Here is a 12,755-nt window from a genome sequence, read left to right as displayed (position 1 = left end):
GAATAGCCGGGTCTTGAGTAGTCTTCTGAAGGTTAGCATGTCCTGGGTCTGCCGTAGGAGGATGGGGAGGGTTTTCCAGGTCTCGGTGGTGAGATGGGAGAACGATTTGCCGCTGGAGGTCGTTCTTCGGATGCGGGGGACGGTGGCGAGGTCGGCAGAGCGGAGCTGGTGGTTGGGGGTGTAGAAGGTGAGTCGTCTGTTGAGGTATGCTGGTCAGGTGTTGTGGAATGCCTTGTGTGAGGAGCTTGAAGGTGATCCTTTTGTTGACGGGAAGCCAGTGCAGGTTTCTCAGGTAGGGTGTGCTGTGGCTGCGGTGCAGGATGTTGAGGATCAGGAGTGCAGAGGCGTTGTGAATGTGTTGAAGTTGTTTAAGGAGTTTGGCCAAGGCTCTTGCGTAGAGGGCATTGCCATAGTCCAACCTGCTGCTGACGAGGGCCTGGGTGACCATTCTTGTTTCGGTGGGGATCCACCTGTAGACCTTGCGGAGCATGTAGAGGGTGTTGAAGCAGGAGGACGAGACTGCGTTGACCTGCTTTGTCATGGAGAGGGTGGAGTCGAGAATGAACCGCAGGTTGCGTGCGTGGTCGGTGGGTGTTGGTGCTGTTCACAGTGCGGTAGGCCACCAGAAGTCATCCCAGACTGAGGGGGTTAAGCCTAGGATGAGGACTTCTGTCTTGTCCGAGTTTAGCTTCAGACAGCTGTTCTTCATCCACTCGGTGACAGCTTTTATTCCTTCGTGGAGGTTGGTTTTGGTGGTGAGGGGGTCCTTGGTGAGGATCAGCTGGGTGTCGTCAGCGTAGGAGATGATATTGAGGTTGTGCAGTCGGGCGACGTGGGCGAGCAGTGCCATGTAGATGTTGAACAATGTTGGGCTAAGGGATGAGCTCTGGGGTACGCCGCAGATGATCTCGGTGGCTTCGGAGCGTAAAGGGGGGAGGCGGACGCTCTGGGTACTGCAGGAGACAAAGGAGGTAGTCCAGTCCAGAGCCTTGTTTCGGATTCCAGCGTCATGGAGGTGTGTGCGTAGGGTGCGGTGTCAGACAGTGTCGAAGGCGGCTGACAGGTCCAGGAGGATGAGGGCCGCGGTTTCGCCGTTGTCTAACAGGGCCCCGATGTCATCAGTGGTGGCGATGAGGGCAGCTTCGGTGCTGTGGTTGCTGCGTAACCCAGACTGGGATAGGTCCAGGATGCTGTTCTCCTCGAGGTAGCAGGTCAGTTGTCTGTTGACGTCTTTTAGATGACCTTCGCCAGGAACTGGAGCAGGGAGGTGGGTCGGAAGTTCTTGAGGTCCGTAGGGTCAGCCTTGGGTTTTTTGAGTAAGACGTTGATCTCGGCATGCTTCCAGCTCACCGGGAAGTTCGCTATCGCGAAGGAGATGTTGATGGCTTTCCAGAGATGGGGTGCGATGGTGGTGCTGGCTTTGTTGAAGATGTGGTGTGGGCATGGGTCTGACAGCGAGCCGAAGTGGATGGTGTTCATGATTTTGATTGTGTCGTCGTTTATGTTGGTAGAGGAGAGCAGGGGACCGCTTAGGAGGGAACATGTATGTCAAACTTAAGAAATCACCACAATAGGTGATTTAAATGAGTTTGGATGGTCAAATAATCAGAGAAAGAACTAAAGTGTTGACAAATAACATTCAAACAGTACCTACTACGAGGTCTTTCGGCCAAAGGAAAAACAAACAAAAAAGGCTCAGACAGCTTTGCTTCGAAAATGATCAGTTTCAGTAGCAACACACCAGGCCACAAATTTGTCCCAGAGTCCGGTCCAGTCTAAACTGATTTTGTGGAAGTACATCTGGCAGCAATGAAGACATCTATCACTTAAGTTGCTGCTGCCCAATCTCCACGGATGGTGTAGACTGCACAGATTTTGGTGGCTGCTCCTGCTCTTTTGCATCAATAGGAGATCTTAACGAATTATCCTGATGAAAGAACAGATGCTCAAGCCCAGACTTTTCAAGTACCACACTCTCCAGGCTCAATCCAAAGACACTAGGATGACTTGGGCCCAGACATTCTTGATCTTTTTCAGAAGTCAGAGTAGCAGAGTCAGGGGCTGGTATTCAGAGGAGTCACATTGCAGCCAGAAATCATCGAACGGATGTTCTTGAGGAAACAACCTCGTAAAGCCTTCAACCCTGTGCATTCTTGATGGTGACAGAAAAACCTAGCCATGGTACTCCTCCCTTTTTGGAAATGCCCTACGCCACCTCGGAACTCAGATACCACTTGTGATCTGCCAGATATCGCCTGCTCAACTGGTCTGCTCTGGCGCTCAGGGTCAGGCCAGATGGTTCACAATCAGGGAAATGCCCTGGTGCTCCAATCAACTCCAATAGAGCCTCCTAGCAAGGGCCCTGCACCCCACTCAACCCTGCGTGTTGCAGTACCACATGGCTGTGGCGTGGTCTGTGATAACCTGCACCAGCCGGCACTTAATGGATGTCAGGAAGGCTTTCAGAGCCAGATGAACGGATCATAAATCCAAGAGATGGATGTGAAGCCAGGCTCCCTTCCTGGACTAGTATCCACAGATCTCCAGCTCCTCCAAATGAACTCACAAGCCCAGAAGAGACGCATCCATCACTACAGTCAGCTCTGGATGGGGAAAAAAGCATGCCGCTGGACCAATTGCGTTTGAGAGACCGTCACTGCAAATAGTGATCCACCTCATCCAAGAACTGGATGAGGTCTATATGATTCCCTTGATGCTGGGTTCACTGGTACTTCAGATTCCATTGCAGAGTCTGCATGCACTACCTGGCAAAGTTAACAAAGACGATCCAAGTAGTTAAGAGGCCTAGAAGCCTTAGAGCGGTTCTCACCTAGAGCCTTGATCAACGCAGAAACATCCTAGGCTGCATTCCCTGGACTTGTTGCAGCATAAGGTAGGTCCAGAACTGCACTTGGTACATGGTGGTGCCACTGATTGGAAGTCTCTGATAAGGGGTCAGGTGCAACTTTGGTTTGGCAGTAAGTGAATTTCAATGATGCCAGGAGGTTTGCAGTCATCACCAGGCGGTTTACAGGTAATTACTGCAGTGAGTAAGTCCTCGACAGCCAGTGGTTGAGGTATGGGGAAAACTGGTATCCACAATCTCCAAAGATGAACTTCCACCACCATCACTTTTGAGAACACCCGAGGGGCGCTGGGGAAATACAGAAAAATAGAACACGCTCCCGGCCTACCTTGAACCTTAGGGAACATCAGGGGAACTGCAGAATGGGAATATCATCCACACAGTTAATTTCCCAGACTCCACTATCATTCACACTCCTCCAACCTTCAATGAATTCAACCAAGTCTCCCCTGGCTTCATCACTCTCCTCATCTCCTCTATGAAATCTGGCTCCCCTGAAGATCCATGCCCCCCTGCCATGCTGAAAATCAACCCGGTTATCATAGAACACAATCTAGCTAACATACTAAATTCCATGTTCAAAACTAGTATATACCCGTCCATCTGGAAAAAGACAGTCATTAAGCCTCTCATCAAAAAAGCCAACCTCGACCCTTCAGACACAGCCAGTTACAGACAAATTGCTTCTCTGCCTCTACCAGCAAAAATTGCAGAGAAGGTTATGAACAGCCAACTGGCTCATTTCATCGAGCAACACCATCTAATAGATGATACCCAGTTTGGCTTCAGAAAGGGACACGGCATGGAAACCGCCCTCATCAAGGCTTCTGATGAGATCAAAAAAATCTTGGATACTGGAGCAGCTGCAGTTCTCGTCCTCCTGGATCTCTCAGCAGCATTTGACACGGTCGACCATGCAACTCTGATCGACCATGTCAGTGCACTAGGTGTCACGTCATCGGGCCAAAGATCTTCTAGCATCATTCTTGGCTAATCGATCACAATTAGTCAAGCTTGGCACTTTAGCCTCCCCCCCCATTCACTTTTCCTTGCGGGGTACCCCAGGGATCCTCGCTAAGCCCGACCCCGTTTAATATCTACGTGTCGGACTTGGCGAGGGTCATCAAAACCTATAACCTGGGCGTTACCGCATACGCTGACGACACCAAATTCGTTTTACCAACACACAACGATGGTGCTAGGGTTGCTGCCAACTTTCAGAAGGGAGTGCTTGCTATAAGCTCATGGATGGCGGACAACTCCCTTAGACTGAATTCCAGCAAGACGGAAGTGGTGATTTTCGGCAATCTCACGCCCGCCTGGTCCTCTCATTGGTGACCAGCAGGCTTAGGGACTCCCCCCTGCCCCAGTCACAAAAGTTAGAAACCTCGGGGTCATTTGACACTAAACTGTCATTTATGCATTTTGCCAATTCTGTAGTCTCTAAAGCCTTCCACACCATTAAAATCATTAAAAAAAACTTCTCCCATACCCCTCATCCTCAGCCGCAAAAGCCTTGATTAGCACCCTCATCGTGTCCAAAGTGGATTATTGCAATAGTTTGTCAATGAACAAGAAAGAGTTCTCAACAAATTTCAGCTGATACAGAACGCAGCAGCCAGGCTTCTCTGACAGGCACTCCCAAATTTAGACCCATCTCCAAAGTAGTACGTCAACTCCATTGGTTACCGGTCAGAAACAGAAGTTCAAGGCACTTTGCCTTGCTTATAAAGCCATTCACTCCACTGGACCGGATTTCCTTAAACAGTCCCTTCACCCCTACAATCCTCCCAGACAATTACGATCCACCACTGCCAATCTCCCGATTGTTCCTCACATAAAGAAAGTGTCCTGGGGAGACAGATCTTTTCTCTGTGCCACTACCAAACTCTGGAACAAGCTCCCCCTCCACATCAAGACTAGCCATCCATTGCTCACCTTTAGGAAACAGATAGACTTGGCTTTTTAATCAATAATCCGGTGCAACTACCTATCTTGCCGTCAGTCCCTAGCGCCGAGACACCCTTGGGTAGTTGTGCGCTCTACAAAATGCATAAATAAATATGAAAATATGCATTCTGCAGGTCCAGAGACACCAATGCGTCACTGGGTCTAGAGCCGACAGGATCTGGCCCAACTTCAGCATTCTGAATTTGTCCTTCACAGGAAAGCATTTAGATACCGAAGTTACAAATAAGGCCCAAGGTATCTGTCTTCCTTCAGCACAAGCAAGTAGTGAGAGTAACAACCTTTTCCTCTTTCTGGCATATTCTAGACATCATCCTTGGAGAGTAACACTTGCACCTCCTGCAGCAGAACCAACACGCTCTTCTGAAATTCGCTCAGTTATGGGAGGGGAGGATATTTGGCAGGGCAAAAAGAAACGCAACGTATTGCCTTGTTGAATAATGTGTATGACCCATCCGTCAGACATAATGGCTCACTACCCTTGGAGTTTTTAGAAGTTGTTGGAAGACCAACAAAATTAGGATTAGAGCTCCAGATCAGTGTTGAAAGCCAGGAAACAAAGGACCTGACATCAACAACAACCTGGCACTTATATGCAGCTCCAGTCTGTCACTTCCGGGGCTGTAAAAAGCCAATGCGGAACTGCACACCATAACCTAGCAGCATGCTGGAGCGCTGCTAAGAAAGGTTTTCGGAGGCGAGGAATCTCATGCTATAGGTATTTACCTCAAAGAAATATTAGATACAATATTCCTACTCTCCAACAACCATAGCAGCAACAGCATTTACTTTCAAGAAAGCATTTCCTGTCTCTCAGATTAATTCTTTAAGCGCTAATAGAGCAGTTAGATAGAGTTTAACCAAATTAGTGTTTACCAGAACACGTAGCAGCGAAGAAACACTAAAAATTAGGCAATATTTCTGAAATTTCTAATAATTCCAATTCTCACAAAGAAAATACTGAAAAAAGATGTTTCAGTTCATCACGATTGATCCGAACAAACATTTAAAGCTATATATTCCGGTCGCATCTGCTTCATCCTTTTTCCTGTTACTTTCAAAACATATGAAAAACAGAAACAATTACTGCATCCACATATTTTTTTATTTTGGAGTTCTACCCATGCAGTGAATATGACACGAGTATTACCAAACACTTACAACTGTAAGCTGCCAAGGTTAATCCCAACCGTTGGCACCACAAAGCATTCAAACATGAGGGCCGCATAGCATTCTTCAAAAAGCTGGTAAATACAAATTGCCCGCCAAGTGGATTAGCCCCATGTTTTGCATCGAAAATACGTTGTTATATTTATTGAAAGGTAGGCAAATCATCGTGCATCGACAAATGGCAATAAGAAAAAATCCTGGTTGAGCATCCCAGAGAGCAGGGATAAAAATGTCCCTACGCTGTGCAGCAAATTATTGTACAGCCATCATCGGTACGCGGTTCCTGCCATTACAATGAACAAATGTGGTTAAATATACATCATGCAGATTTAGCACCTACAAGATTGATATTTCAACATGTGCTTCCACACTCTTTACCAGAGACAGGAGGCAACATGGAAACCGATCTACTCATCACCCAGTGACGTGACCATTTGTTTTGCAAGTTAGGTTACTTCCCTCATCTCTAAAGTAGCCCTTCTGTACAAATCGTAGCCTGTCTGTGGCTCTTATGCAATAATTTAATGTTCATTCCATTAACACTGTTGTTTGATCGATCACAGGCATTTATAGAGTATAAACAATATAAAGAAGCAGTCTCATAAATTCAACAGAATACAGCAGAAAAAACAGCTTGATGATTTAGATTACTTTCAATGTTAAATGTAGTCATGTCATCCCTGGGTATAAGCATTTGTTTTGCAAATGCTCAGCGACAACACAATGGCCGATTTCCCCGTTATAAATCAGTACTAGCCCAATGAACCTCGATGACTGAGCTCTTTCATTCCTTTTTCATGTTCCTTAATTAACATCCAAATGTTGGCATAACATCGGGCAGTCTAGCATGAAACTAGTTTGAAATGTAAATCAACAAACGCAAAACGTGATATCACAGGCAAAACATACAGAAACCACAAAAGGAGAAGTCTTTAAACTCACCCAAACAATACTCTATTGACAAATGGCTTTTGGAAAGAAACGGAAACTTTCAAATATATCTGTTTACACCAACAAGGTAATTTTGGATCCAATGGGACGCCTAAGTCAGACTACAATTTCAATGTTTTTCCACATCACAGTACCAACCCAAGCAGAACGTGAACGCAAAAAATAAAAAAGTGTTCAGAAAGAGGCACATTATGTAGTAATGATTGTGCAATTTCCGATTCTGTATGTTATGCCTTATTCCAAGCAGGCAGGCACAGAATAGGAAATATTGCACCTGTTAATAGTTCACCCCCGTGGTATTGGCAATATGACATTTTATTGGGGAAATTAGAATGAGCGCATAGTAACCGACACACTTTATAAGTAAATAAACATATATATCACAAATGGATTTACACAAAAATGCACCTTTATAGGCAACTCACTACACAATCTGACATGCTCCTCAAAGTACTTAAAAGGAGAACATGCACCCCACATCAATAGCAGTTTCTAAAATAAAGACTCACAGCCAGACTATGTCCTCAGCAACTCTCCCTCAGTGAGGAATACACATGCCCATTCTGGGTTGTTTTCTTGCTATTTGGAGGAGTTGTTCAGGTTCCTGCTGGCACCCGCACAGCTGTGTTTTGGGGAGAGGTGTATGGCGAGCAATTTGTCGACAGAATTTTATAAAAGATGGGATAATGTGGAGAACGGGGTGGGGTGGAATAGCTCTCTGAAAGCCCAGGAATCTATATTGAAATCACAGCAGACTGCATTTATGATTTTAAATGTTTTGTATGGGTGTTTGTGTGCATCATATTTGCAAGACAAAGGGATGAGCAGCTCTCAATTAAGGAAGCATTCTTTCATTAGGAAGCACATACAAGCAGAGACCTACAGTTCTTCCATGGAGAAATCCCACCCATATTTTTGCAAAGTAAGGTACTGCAAGGGGTAAGAACCTACTCATTTCATGGATCAAGGATTTGATCAATAAAGCTTTTTGTGTATAGACAGGTAAGGGCAAGAAGAATAAAAGTGTGTGTACTAAACGTAGGTTACTCAACAAGTGTTCCAATTCCGCTTCTGGGGATGATGAAGTTGAAGAGCTTGTGCTAAAGACAAAGCACATCTTAAAGAAGATGATGCCCAAGATGTTGTTTGTGTTGAGAAATAAACTGGCCTTTCATACCAGGCACTCGGAACATCTGTTGCACCAGCCTTAGGAATGTTCTAGAAGGCCCTCAGAACAGTTCCTCTACACAGGTCCTTTCAGGAGGGCATACTCGAGGTTATAAAGAGGAGGAGATCAGAACACCCTATCCCATTTTATTGTCAAATTGTATCCATTGCTGAGTTCTGTAGGCTCCATGCCTATGATTCAAAGAAGCGATTTGATCCCCAAGGAGGATTTCAAGTGTCTGTGAGGGTGCCGGATTGTTGAGCAGGCTGTGCAACTGAGGATGCAGACCAAGTACCTCATCCTAAATAGTGATAAAAGCAAGGCAATACTCATCGGCTGGGCATGGTCCCATCCACTGCACAATTTTGCAACTTCAGTGCAACCACAAAGTGGAAGAGGTCCAGTCCTTCGGGGGGGCAGTATATGTCATCTAGTGCATGCTATGGGTTTGGCATAATTGAGTTTTATTTGATTCGTTTGGGATCGTTCATGGCTTTCTGGTATGCTCAAAGTATTAGAATGTTTGTTGCAACTTATATAAAAAACTGAGTAAGTACACGGTAAGGAATATATTGCTATTGTCCATTACTCCTAGTTCAATTTTTCCTCATCACAACCCTAACTCCTAGCCCACTACCACTATGCTGCAGGAGAGTCATGTAATTGGCATGCTCAGTGCTTCTTTGTTGCCAGTGAGTGGGGGAGGTAAGTACAAGGTAGTCATTCAAGTTGCCTTTCAAGTGTACCGGTGGGAGAGGTGTCCACCTCTTTTAAAGGATTGTAGCAGGAAAGAAGGAATGGAAGTTATAGGGATTACATGTAAGTGTTATAAGGAATAAGGATTACTTTGATTGTGATTTACTGACCCAGAGACTTAAGAACACTTCTCAGTTCAAACTTGGGAATGTCTTCTAGTTAGGCATACTGTCTGCAGTCATAGGGTTATGATGACGGGTGAGAACAGAGGAATTGAGATTCAAAATACTAAGTACTCCAAATTTGAACGTGGTCAACACCTATGCATTGCTGCTATTATTCTTTGAACACTTGCAAACGTACACCAAAAAAGTAATAAACAAAAATAAAAGCAATGCGTTTTCAGGAAGCAAATATTTTTAAAATATCACAAGCATATTGGGACAACTTTATCACCAACACCAAAATATGTTCTTTGGGAAGACAATAGAAAAGTAAATCCAAGCACATACATTCACAATCCACAGCGTATATCATGCATAGATCTGTGTCTTTTTGTGAATCCACACAAAGTATGCAATAAGAGCAAATCACAGTTTTTTTTTTTTTTTACCTATAGCAAAACTATTAAGACTAGCTTCCCAATTTCCACAACTGGTATTGAGTGAATGGATTATAATTGGGCTCAAATAGAATTGCACTGACAGCAAACAAAAATATACATCTGTATCATTAGAAATCCAATAAAATTGGAAAACGTTAGGTTACTTTACTTCAATGTTTCGGATGATCACGCTTTTTCCATTGGTATAGAGAAAGTTATTGCCCTTGGGGTCTCCGCCAATCACTTTTGACACTCCTCGTTCAACCTGTGGCAGGCTAGCAAACACTTTTTCTGTAAATAACAAAAAAAGATACGCATTAAAATGTTTCATAACAGGTTACTTGCCATGACAGTATTACTCTGAGGATTTTCAAGCAGGGTGAAAGTGCTGCTATTGTTTAAAACGAAAATGCAACATTAAATAATGTATTAGTCGCGTGGTTCAAAGAAGGGCTACGCGCGGTTTCCTTTACATGTTGAAGTGGAATGAGCAGCACAGCTTAAGTGGGAAGAGCGCGTCAGATGAATGACATTTTAAAAAACACAGCGCGTGCTATGATGTTCATGGTTCAGAATAGCTGCACTTTCATAACACAAATCATTTCCATTCAAATTGCACCCAGAATTGTTCTCTTTCGTTCTTCCGCAGCTTCCAGAAGCCTGTGCTGGGTATTTGAAAGTATACTGGTTTATATCTCTAACAAATGATGCATAAGACATCATAGTTTTGTTACAGTTTTATATTAATTAGAATGATCCTCGAGCAACGCCTGTAGTGTCCGCCGAGCTCTATACCACAGTTTGAGAGAGCACTATAAAAAGTTAACACACATGTATGGAACATTCGCTTCGATTTGTAATGTAGATCTGCTCTCGGTTATATTAAATCAAGTTGGAAACTACAGATCGCCATTAAAGTACTAGAACGTCGTAATTCTAGGGCGAGGACTACTATAAATATAACGCTGGGCTTCTAGATTGTCAACTTCTATTTCCGTGTTTTACATGCCAGTAAAAACACCCCTGAACGTGGGTGTAGCCCCAGCCTGCCGCATACTATCGCTGCAAAACGCCCATGCAGCCTATGACCGGCTCTATAGCGAAGCAGCCACGGTTAGTCTCCACTGCCATCACAGGAGCCAACACTGAATCCATTCAATCGACAGAGGTACTTACTAATTTCATAGGGCATCTTGCCGATGATTGCTCTCTGGCTCTGCTAGGGTTCGGCGCAGGGGTATACGGGCTCTGTCAGCCCTAGCTCCTGACAGGGAGTGGATGGTGCCCAAACTGCGCCTGCTACCAAGCTTCTCCTCAAACCCGGAAGAAGGCGGCGGGCTCACGACTCTCCGTAGGCTGCTACCATATATAGTCAACTCGGTGCCTAGCCTCCAGCAGCCGCCCTTCCCTCGGAGCCAGCGCTGCTGCCTGCAGAAGGAGCTGGCGGAAGCAACGTCAGGAGGCCTGGCCAGTGAGCAGCCAGGGAAATGAGGAAGAGGCGCTGCTGGAATAGAAACATAGAGAGGAGGAGGAGAAGGAGGACGACCAGCCTGTCTCAACAGTACGGGAAGCTGGTGGCCATGTTGGAACTTATCATTTCCCACTAGAATGGGGGCAGAGTTCGTTCGAATAATAAAATAAAAGTGACAAGATGAAATGTTGGGCATTTCCTTTCAGGTTTGTTGTGTTTTCAATCTACCACAACACCGTCGCCCTATTGATACATTTCAAGTATTTCCTTTCTAGTTAGAAGGACTTAAATACTTCGATGAAACAGTTACTTTTATTTATAATAATTAAGACACAAACGTATATCACTCTACAGTGAATCCTGTTTAAGATGGCCGTCCTGTGTTCATATCACATTGCGAGCCTTGCCTACATACACGCCTCTCCACTGCTACAATAATTAGTATGAGTCAGGTGTAGGTGTGGCTCCGATTTTAGGGTGTGGTTCCCTGTAGGAAAGATTTGAACACCTATTAAATACACTGAACAAGCTGTGTAAGTGTTCAACCCTCGCATCAAAAACGTAATTATTTATGCATTTTTTTTTAAATATAGCGCTGACATTACGCAAAGGTGCTAGAGCGTTATGCAGTGGACAGACTTAGTTAAAGAGTGTTCTGTAAAGATCACGGTAATCCATATAAGTGTAAATCCACAAGGTATTTATTGAAGCTGATCCTTTCTACCTCAGCCTGTCAACACATCTGTAATCCATTTAACTGCCTACTTTAATTCAAATTCAAAATGACTTTATTCAATTGCTTTATAAGAAAATCATAAAACCACATATTAACAATACAAGCATTTAAAAACTGTAAAACATTAAAAATATATACAAAAACCTTTTGAGGACCATCATATAAAAAATATATTATACTCCATGATTACAATACAATTGTTTTCCTGTGACTAAGTACTTTAAAAAAAAAAAAAACATACATGCCCTCCAGGCCCTGTGGATATCACCCAGGATCTGCAGCGCCATAAAAGCTGGACAACATTGTCTCAGACCCAACTCCCTCAGAAGCGGGACAATCCAAACTTTCCGCAAATTACTATAAAATCTGCAGAATAAAAAAACATGTATTGTCGATTGTTCTGAACAATTGTTGTACGGATGATGGAGCAAGGATTCGCACGTATAGCGCCTTGCTCGTATGCAAAACCCTTGTCTACACTGCATAATAATATTAACACCATTGTTCGTCATTTGTAAAGTTTTCCCCTACACGCGGGTGTCCCTAGGATGCTTGCTTGTTCGTCTTTTCACGTACTAACGAAGCTTGCACTGAAAATGGCTGCTTTGCCGCAATTCAGTCTGCGCATGCGTCGGTCATACCCATGTGATGTGACGCACTCGCATTCTGGAGGGATTCTGTGCTCATGCGCATTGATGCTGAATATGGCCGCTTGTCTCTCACCACGCTCTCTGCTTAATGCAGCAGCTTTTAGCCTATCTATTCTTTCGCATTAATCCCTAATGCTATAGCTATTATAAAAGTAAGGGTTGGTTATCTCTTATCGTGGTATACAGTGCGATCATTTTATGTATGATTCTAATTTGTTTTCGCTTACTTTTCATGTACCGCGTCTTTGTGGGCTGGGTATTCATGAGCGGAGCCATACTTGAAGCTCTGCTGGGCACCGTCACGTGACCAGAGAAAGTTCCAACTGCGCAGAAGCTAAACCTAGCCAGCTGGCTCCTGAAGCACAATGCGCCTGGGAACGTCGCTGGGAATACGGCGCCTCACCTTGGAAATAGCAATACTGTTGCTACCTATTGAAAACTGTCCTGTACTGCTGTATTCTATGCATGGGAACGT

At 44.5% G+C, this 12,755-nt stretch overlaps 1 protein-coding gene across 1 annotated transcript in view; it reads right to left on the bottom strand.

Annotated features, from left to right (window-relative positions):
* Positions 1 to 11,035, bottom strand: part of WDR1 (WD repeat domain 1) — a 277,783-nt gene extending 266,748 nt beyond the window's left edge. The window contains exons 1-2 of the mRNA XM_086964091.1: positions 10,600 to 11,035; positions 9,593 to 9,714 (exon numbers count right to left, since the gene is read on the bottom strand). Coding sequence (XP_086820217.1) covers positions 9,593 to 9,714; positions 10,600 to 10,615 — 138 coding nt within the window. The 5' untranslated portion in view covers positions 10,616 to 11,035. The remainder of the gene's footprint in view (positions 1 to 9,592; positions 9,715 to 10,599) is intronic.
* Between the last annotated feature and the right edge of the window lie 1,720 nt (positions 11,036 to 12,755).

This window comes from Lissotriton vulgaris, chromosome 3_2 (genome assembly GCF_964263255.1).
Source record: "Lissotriton vulgaris chromosome 3_2, aLisVul1.2, whole genome shotgun sequence".
In the NCBI taxonomy this organism is placed as follows: Eukaryota; Metazoa; Chordata; class Amphibia; order Caudata; family Salamandridae; genus Lissotriton; species Lissotriton vulgaris.
The sequence above is the reverse complement of the archived record's forward strand: the minus strand, read 5'-3'. Positions and strand labels throughout refer to the sequence as shown.